At 66.4% G+C, this 8,011-nt stretch overlaps 2 protein-coding genes across 2 annotated transcripts; one reads left to right on the forward strand and one right to left on the reverse strand.

The window, feature by feature from the left end:
- Positions 1-376: 376 nt before the first annotated feature.
- CDT1 (chromatin licensing and DNA replication factor 1) lies at positions 377-5,025 on the forward strand. Its single transcript, XM_060083087.1, has 10 exons — positions 377-685; positions 1,163-1,294; positions 1,374-1,525; positions 2,046-2,243; positions 2,342-2,487; positions 2,645-2,745; positions 3,155-3,343; positions 3,626-3,766; positions 3,843-4,044; positions 4,403-5,025. The coding sequence occupies exons 1-10, from the start codon at positions 410-412 to the stop codon at positions 4,564-4,566; spliced, it is 1,701 nt and encodes a 566-aa protein (XP_059939070.1). The 5' UTR covers positions 377-409; the 3' UTR covers positions 4,567-5,025.
- Positions 5,011-7,547, reverse strand: APRT (adenine phosphoribosyltransferase). Its single transcript, XM_060083088.1, has 5 exons — positions 7,442-7,547; positions 7,200-7,306; positions 5,986-6,119; positions 5,660-5,738; positions 5,011-5,539 (listed from the first exon to the last, which is right to left on the reverse strand). Exons 1-5 carry the CDS (start codon positions 7,519-7,521, stop codon positions 5,397-5,399), a joined length of 543 nt encoding a protein of 180 aa, XP_059939071.1. The 5' UTR covers positions 7,522-7,547; the 3' UTR covers positions 5,011-5,396.
- Positions 7,548-8,011: the final 464 nt, after the last annotated feature.

An 8,011-nucleotide genomic window follows, 5' to 3' on the forward strand; every position in this document is an offset into this window, starting at 1 on the left:
CGAGACCGCCGCCCCCGCGGCCACGTGCGCAGCGCCCTCCTAGTCCGCGCAGCCGGACGCCAGCTTCATTGCACCGTATTAGTTTAAATTTCAGGTGGAAGCAGCGTAACATTTTCCTCTTTGCCAGGACAGCACTGGCTCGGCGCCCACCCGGAACCGTGCCGCCCGGCTCAGACCCATCCAGGACTCGAGCAACAACCCACGGACCACCAAACAACACAGACCCCACCCCCCGCTGCGGCGCATGCGCGGTAGGCGCAGCCCGAGAGGACCAGCGCGCACGCGCCCGGGCCCGTCTATAATGCGCCAATCCCCTTGGCCAAGGCGCCGATGGTTCCGCCCACGGCCGGGGCGGGGCCAGGGCGCGGCGCGAAAATCAGCGGGAAAAGCGGCTCCACTTCCGCTTGTGATGCTGCAGTCGCGGTCCTGCAGCCCCGGTTCTGCCGCTCCCGCCATGGCGCAGTGCCGCCTCACCGACTTCTTCGCGCGCCGCCGTCCTGGGCTCCGGGCCAAGCCGACGCGCACCAAGCCGGCCTGGCGCACCCCGAGTCCCGCCAAGCCCGCGCCCCGCGCCCCGCGCCCCGGCCCCGGCAGCAGCCGCAAGCGCGCCCGCTCGCCCGCCGGGCCCACGCGCGACGAGCCTGCGCCGCCTGCGCGCAGGAGGCTGCAGCTGCCGGCCAACTTGGTGAGGGCGCGGAGGGGAGGAGGAAACTGAGGCCTGGGTGGGGGACAGACGGGAGGGAACCGGTGGAGCGGTGAGTCGGCCCGGGTGGGGCGGGGGCGGGGCTGCTGGAGAGACCTGCCCTGGAGAAGGGCACCGACCCGGGTCGAACCCAGGCCCCCCGCGGGAGGAGGGGCTAAGGCCAGCTCACGCGCACCTGGCAGGCGGGGTCCCGTAGCCTCCAGGGCCTCCCTTCCAGAGGACTTCCAGTGACGGGAGGGTGCCTGGTCTGACAGATGCTGGGGGAGGGCAGAGCCCAGCGGACTGGTAAACGCCAGGTCCGTTTGCAAGACTGGGGGAGGGGTCAGGCCTGGGTGACTCTGGACCTGGCTGTGAGTGGGACGTATCCTAGTTAACCAAGGGGGCAGGAGAGCTGCTTTCTGCGAGATGGTGCACCCCAGAGTCTTGTGGTCTCATCCCCTTTGGGGTCCTTCCCACCAGGTCTCTGGCCCTAGTTCCCCAGCTGCCGCTGGCTCCCCACAGCACTCTTCTCCCCAAAGCAAGAAGACGAAGAAGGCCACCTTCTCAGCCAGTCAGCGACCTTGCCTGGCAGCCCAGGAGGACAAGGACAAGGTGAGGAGGATGGACTGAGGGCAGGGGAGGTGGACTGGCCTGGGGTGACAGGCGGGTTGACAGCACTCTGTGTCCGCAGGTCCCTTCCAAAGTCACTCTGTCTGAGCTCAAGTCGTGCCTGCAGCGGGCACAGGAGCTGGGGGCACGGGTCCAGGAGCTGAAGGCAAGTGCACAGAAGGATGCTGGGGAACCCAGCGCGCCGGAGGACAAGGGGCACCCAGCCGAGCTGTGGTGAGTCTAGGGAGGGCGGCCAGGCGCCCAGGAAGGGGTGGCCTGGTGGGAGGCCTGGCGGGGCTGGGCTGTGGTGGTTCGGGTGGGGGAGGGCCGCGTCTTCCAAGGAGTCAGCGCAATGCAGTCGTGTTGGCCTCCACCTGTGAGAGGGCCAGCTCCTGCGAATGTCAGACCACCTGGACAGCCAGCAGTTACCGGGACCTGCTGCCTGGCACCGTGTCTATCCTTCCAGGTCACGTAGTTATCATATGCCTCTTACAGACAAGGAAGCCAGGGCTGGGGATGGTCGGGGACCGCCCTGGGTGACAGCTGGGTTTGAAGCCAGGCTTTTGTCTCTGTCCCTGGTAGTGCTCGTGACCCGGAGACAGTGGGCGTGTAGGGGCTTTGTAGACTGGTGCGCAGTGTGCCCTGGGGGTGGGACCCCCGGCTCTGGGGTCTTTCCCCCCAACTTTGCCTGCCGTTGGGTGCGGGAGGTGGTGGGTCTGGTGCTTCTCTCACGGCCCCCCTCCCTCCCTGGCAGTGGTGAGCAGATGCCTGCCTACCAGCGCTTCCACGCCCTGGCCCAGCCGGGGCCCCCGGGCCTTGTGCTGCCCTACAAGTACCAGGTGCTGGCCGAGATGTTCCGCAGCATGGACACCATCGTGAGCATGCTCTACAACCGCTCTGAGACCGTGACCTTCACCAAGGTCAAGCAGGGCGTCCAGGACATGATGCGCAAGTGAGCCGGGGGTTGGGGGGTCAGGGCCTCGTCCTGCCCTTGGAGTCCGTGCGCCCTCCAACCCCGGCTCTCTGACCCCCGGCACCCTCATCCCGTAGGCGCTTTGAGGAGCGCAACGTGGGCCAGATCAAAACCGTGTACCCTGGCTCCTACCGCTTCCGCCAGGAGCGCGACATCCCCACCTTCAAGGATGGCGTCAGGAGGTCTGATTACCAGCTCACCATCGAGCCGCTGCTGGACCAGCGTGAGTGTGTTGGGCCTTGGGTTCTTGCCCAGGATGCTGCACGGTTTCAGCGTGGGTGTAAGGCCTCGGGCACTGGGCCTTGTCTGAGACCCGTGGGGGTGGGCTGGGTGACTGGGTAGGCCCGGCCCTGGGGCTCAGGCCTGGACTCTCCCCACAGAGGCTGGCAGTGCGGCCCCCCAGCTCACGGCGTCGCACCTGCTGCAGCGGCGCCAGGTCTTCAGCCAGAAGCTGGTAGCCCGAGTCCGGGAGCATCACAGGGTGAGCGGGTGCCCTGGCTCAGGTCCTCCTGTTGTCCCTGCTGCCGCGACCCCATCTGCCGCCGCAGGAAGTGGGCTCCTCCCGAGGCTGAATTCTAGAGTTCTCTTAACCACTCTCCACGGCTGTCTTCTACACATGGGCAGGCGCGGGGCTGGGCGGGGACCCTGGCCCTGAGCAGACAAGCAGGGAGCTCGAGGCTGGTAGCTTCGGGCCCCGGGAAGCTTGGGGAGAGTCCAGTGGGTGCTGCTGGGCGCTCTGTGCTGTACCCTCAGCCCAGCTGAGCACCTGGGGCTCAGAAAAGTGAAGTAACTTGCCCGAGGTTGCCCAGCTGGGACAGGAACCCGGACAGCTCTGCACACCCACAGGCAGATGTGCCCAGGGTCAGCTGGTGCCCCCCTTTCTCACACAGGCCTTCCTGGCCTCCCTGAACCCCCCCATGGAGGTGCCTGAGGACCAGCTGACACGCTGGCACCCCCGCTTCAATGTGGACGAAGTACCTGACGTCGAGCCAGCCGAGCTGCCCCAGCCACCCACTGTGGAGAAGCTGGCCTCCGCCCAGGAGGTGCTAGCCCGTGCCCGCAGCCTGATGTCACCCAGGGTAAGGCTGGTGCAGGGCGGCCTGAGCCCCATGTTGGTGCCTCACAGGCTCCACCCTTGGCTGTGGGCCTCAGGGTAGCTGGACCTGCCCTCCCCACAAGCGGAGCACCGCTCACCAGCAGGCTCTGCCCTGGGGCAGTGAGCACAGGCCCTCGATGTGCTGGGGTGACCGTGGGCTGGACAAAGGACTCTTGGGGGGGTCCACACAGGCGGGGTGTGAGGAGCCTCCCCTGCGGCTGAACCGGGGGGAGGCGTCTCCTGACCTCTCCCCTCTGACCTCCAGATGGAGAAGGCCCTGAGTGACCTGGCCCAGCGCACGGCCCAGCCTAGCAGCCCCCAGTCCCCCAGCCCGGCACTGCCAGCCACCCCGCCGGCCACGCCGCCTGCCGCCCTAAAGGGGGTGTCCCAGGCCCTGCTGGAGCGGGTGAGTGTTCGGCGTCCCCGCGGGGTGGTGCTGAGGGGGGAGGCAGACGCCCCCTGACCGTCCATGCCCGCTGCAGATCCGGGCCAAGGAGGCGCAGAAACAGCTGGCACAGATGACGCGGCGCCCGGAGCAGGAGCGGCGGCTGCAGCGCCTCGAGCGGCTGCCCGAGCTGGCCCGCACGCTGCGCGGTGTCTTCGTGTCGGAGCGCAAGCCAGCGCTCACCATGGAGGTGGCCTGCGCCAGGATGGTGGGCAGCTACCGCGCAGCCATGAGCCCCGGTGCGTGCAGGACCCTCCCCAGGTCCCAGATGAGGGCGGGCACCGTACCCTTGGGCTCCCCTCCTGAGGCCGCCTGGCCCCCTTGGCTCCTGCAGCCTTGAGGGGCTGTTCCCACGCTCTCAACCCAACCCAGCCTTGTTTCCCTTTGGTCCCTCCATCGGCCCCCAGGCCCCATAGGACTTGCCTGTTGCCTCCAAGGTCTCTGGTCCCTCTGCTGCTGGGCGCCGCCCATTTTGGGGTTTCCGCGGGTCAGCTCCCCGGCAAGGCTGCGTGGTCACTACTGGAGTCCTTCCCAGTCTTGTCCCGGGAGGCCTCACAGGGCCCTGACACCCAGCCTCACGTGCCCCCCTCTCCACAGGCGAGATGGAGGAGCACGTGCAGCTCCTCTCTGAGCTGCTGCCCAACTGGCTCAGCCTCCACCGCATCCGCACCGACACCTACGTCAAGCTGGACAAGGCCGCTGACCTGGCAGGTATCATGGCACAGCTGGCCCGCCTCGCCCGTGCCGAGGCGGCGCTGTGAGCCCGGCGGACAGGCGCCGACGCTGCCGGGCCCCCGGGCCTGTGTCTTACTTCCACTAGGAACACGACGCACTTTGCTTTCCCTGTCCCGAGTCCCCGTGAGGGTCAGGGCTCTGGCTGCTGGGCTCGAGGGCTTCTGGCCAGTGTGGTGGATGCCCCCCTCGTACACAGGGTGCAGGGAAGTGGGGGGGGGGGTGTCCGGAGGGTAGTGTGGCTGGCAGATAACCCTCCCAGGTGTCCACGTGGGATCCTGAGGTGGTCCTGGAGTATCCGGGTGGGCTGGGTGTCACACAGGGCCCTCGTAAGAGGGAGGCAGGCAGATGCTGAATCTGAGGTTGGAAGATGCCGGCAGGACCTGAGAGCCAGGGAACAGGTTCTCCTAGGGCCACCAGAAGGAACCCGCACCCACACCCTGATTTTTGTACTTGGCCTCCAGAACTGTAAGATAAAGTTGTTTGAAGTCCACACGTGTGCGTGATGAGTTACAGCAGCAGGGGAAGCCAGGGTGGGCTGCCCCTGTGCGTGCATACGGCGGCCCACAGGGCTCGAGGACCACCAAGTGCTAATGTCAGAAAGCGCACAGCCTGCCGGGCGGGCCCCTGCACCTTCCCACACTGACTGGGGAGGAGACTCCGCTCTGCAAAGGCAGTCGTTTATTCTCATTCCACTGTCAATGAGCCTGCAGCTCCAGGCCTTGGGGCTTCCAGAAGCCCCAGCAGGTCCCCCAGGCAGCAGCCCCACTCAGGAGAAAATCACTCAGCCACAGACGCAGAAGCCCTGCCCCGCCCTGCCGGCGGATCCTCTCCAGTTGGTGCGGGGCTGGGGCCCGGGTCACTCGTACTGCAGGAGAGAGAAGAAGGGCACAGCCCCCAGCTTCTCTCTGCCCTTCAGAGAGGTCAGCTCCACCAGGCTCACGCACTCCAGCACCTGGGCCTGCAGCTGGCCCAGCAGCTCACAGGCCGCACGCATGGTTCCTGGGGAGGGAGGGAGGGGTGGTGTGGAGATGAGCCCTGGGAAGCAGGAGTGCCGAGACCCATTCCCCACCCCCACCGGACCCTGACGCCAGGCCAGGCCCGTTGGGGGAAGATCCTCACCGCCAGTGGCGAGCAGATCATCCACAACCACCACCTTCTGCCCTGGCTCCAGGGCGTCTCTCTGGATCTCCAGCTCAGCCTGCAGATGAAAGCGGGCACGTGATCTACGAGCTTCCCCGGAACGGCCTTATGCGGAACTGACAAGGGGCCACCCCCTGGGCCCCAGTTCCAACCCACCCTGTCTCCTGGCTCTGTCAGCCTGGCCCAGCTTCTCAGTCTCTCTGAGTTCCCATGTCCACTCCAACCAACCACGGCAGCTGCACTGGAGTCCACGACTCTCCTTTTGGGAATGGAGGGTCCACAGAGGCAGCCCCCAGCCTTCTCACCTTCCCGTATTCCAGTGCGTATGAGGCACACACAGTGGGGCCTGGCAGCTTCCCTCGCTTCCGGATGAGAATGCAGCCCAAGCCCAGCTCCTGGGCCAGGGAGGGACCAAACAGGAAGCCACGGGAGTCTAGGCCTGTCGGCGAGACCTGGGGTGTTGGGGGGCAGCCGCGTGGTACAGCAGCATTGGGGTCCCCATGGGTCAGGGCTGAACAGTGACAAGTAGCCATCACAACACAGGACACACAGCCTTGTTGCCTCCAGATGAAAGACCAATGACATTCATCCACTTTGGGAATGTGGACAGATCACCTACCACACAGGGACTGCTAGGTGCTAGAGAGGCCAGGAGCTGGGCAGGAGCCACTCCGCACACAGCAGCGTAAATAGCTGTGTGGCCTCGGGTAAGTCACCTGACCTCTCTCCAAAGCTCAGCTGCTCACCAGTGGCTGGTGGTACCTGAAGTGCCCTTAGCAGACGGTTCAGCGTCTGCCCCAGGAGCTTCTAGTCCAGAAGGAGAGGCAGTGACTGCGCCGGCCACCTCCGGGGGTGGACTGAGCTGTGATGGAAGAACTCAAGGGCCTCTTCCCCACGTAGGAGTGTGGTTAGGGAGGGAGAGCTTCTGAAGGGAAGAATCCTCTGCAGGACTCGACCAATTGGAGCCCTCCAGCCTCCAGGGCAGTGCTGTGGCCCCTCAGGGTATCCAAGAACCAGGGAGGATCAGGGGTGGGGCTCTCAAAGAGAAATAGGACCTGCGCCAGGATCTTCCACGATCTCCTGGGTTTTCCTAAAACCCACCACTGGGTACAGGACCTGGGTACAGGACCTGGCACACGGCAGGCGCTCAATAGCCGCCGGTAAAACAAGAAAGCATGCTTGGCCCAGTGGATTCTGGTCAGACACCCCCTGGGGAAATTCAGCTCTGGGGCCCCACCTGTCGTGCCTGCCCTCAGCCCCACCGCCGGCACCCACCCAGCAGAGGCGTTCCCCGGACGCTGGAGGGGCCTGTCGCCCCTCTCACGGCTGCAAAGTCGGGATGGGGCAGCGGGTCTGCTCTTACAACCCAAGCACCGTTGGGGCGTCCGGCGGGTCCCCTAAAAGACCCCAAAGCCACCCTGCCCAGGGTAAAGGACTCCCGACACTGCGCCCTCACGGCAGACGCGAGCAGCACCAGGGAGAGTCCGGGGACCCGGCGGACCCCTGACGCTCCACTTGCCCGCGATGTAGTCGATCCTGCCGCCGTGGGCCTTTTTCAGGTGATTAGCCAGAAGGCTGATGGAGGCGCGGAAGGAGTCGGGGTGCTTCAGGACGGGTGAGATGTCCCTGGCACGCAAGGACAGACCTGGTGATTCTCGGGCCCACGCAGAGCCCACCGCGCCCCGACATCCCGGGCCGCGCGGCCCGGTCCGTCCCTCCGTTCCTCCGCCCGCGCGCCCCACGTGGCCCGGCTGCCCGTACCTGAACAGCACGCCGGGGACGGGGAAGTCCGGGAAGCTGCGGATCCGCTGCGCCACCAGCTGCAGCTCGAAATCCGCCATCGCAGCGTCCGCGCGTCTCGAAAGCAAGGAGCCGGCTAGTAGGCTCCGCGCCTGCGCGGGGTGGGGGAGGAGCCCCCCAGGGGGCGGGGCCGGGAGCCCAAGGCGGCTCCGCGCCAGCGTGGAAAGGGTCTGGGTTCGGGTGGGCGGGGCCCACCATCTCCCGTAGGAGGTACCGTATTTCATCGAATCTTAAGTGCGGTCGGTCTTAAGACACGTGCTTATTTCTTGTGCCCTGAACAGTGGCGTCCCCGCCTCAAGGACGTTCGCGCGGGGCCCAGGTGCGAGTCAGGGTTGATGGAGTACGGCGTCTACGCAGCCCCGGCCGGACTTTCGGGGAAATCCTCGCCCGGTTCGGCCGAGCCGAGAGCGCCCGCAGGTCTTCGGCGCAGCTGTGGCCGGGACCCCAGGCCTCGGGCGGCGCGCACTGCCTCGCCCGCTCTTCTTCCCTCCCCGGCGGGTCTCGGCTGAGCTCCTGCAGCGCAGTGCGAGG

This window comes from Mesoplodon densirostris, chromosome 19 (genome assembly GCF_025265405.1).
Source record: "Mesoplodon densirostris isolate mMesDen1 chromosome 19, mMesDen1 primary haplotype, whole genome shotgun sequence".
In the NCBI taxonomy this organism is placed as follows: domain Eukaryota; kingdom Metazoa; phylum Chordata; class Mammalia; order Artiodactyla; family Ziphiidae; genus Mesoplodon; species Mesoplodon densirostris.

What these genes read in the sequence shown, in the direction of transcription:
- CDT1 (XM_060083087.1), top strand. Translation starts at nt 410, where the DNA reads ATGCTGCAGTCGCGGTCCTGCAGCCCCGGTTCTGCCGCTCCCGCCATG. An exon ending in CCCAGGAGGACAAGGACAAG is followed by an intron (nt 1,295 to 1,373) that starts GTGAGGAGGATG and finishes CTGTGTCCGCAG; the next exon opens with GTCCCTTCCAAAGTCACTCT. An exon ending in GTCCAGGACATGATGCGCAA is followed by an intron (nt 2,244 to 2,341) that starts GTGAGCCGGGGG and finishes CTCATCCCGTAG; the next exon opens with GCGCTTTGAGGAGCGCAACG.
- APRT (XM_060083088.1), bottom strand. Translation starts at nt 7,521, where the DNA reads ATGGCGGATTTCGAGCTGCAGCTGGTGGCGCAGCGGATCCGCAGCTTC. An exon ending in ACGCACTGGAATACGGGAAG is followed by an intron (nt 5,739 to 5,985) that starts GTGAGAAGGCTG and finishes TTTCATCTGCAG; the next exon opens with GCTGAGCTGGAGATCCAGAG. An exon ending in TGATCTGCTCGCCACTGGCG is followed by an intron (nt 5,540 to 5,659) that starts GTGAGGATCTTC and finishes CTCCCTCCCCAG; the next exon opens with GAACCATGCGTGCGGCCTGT.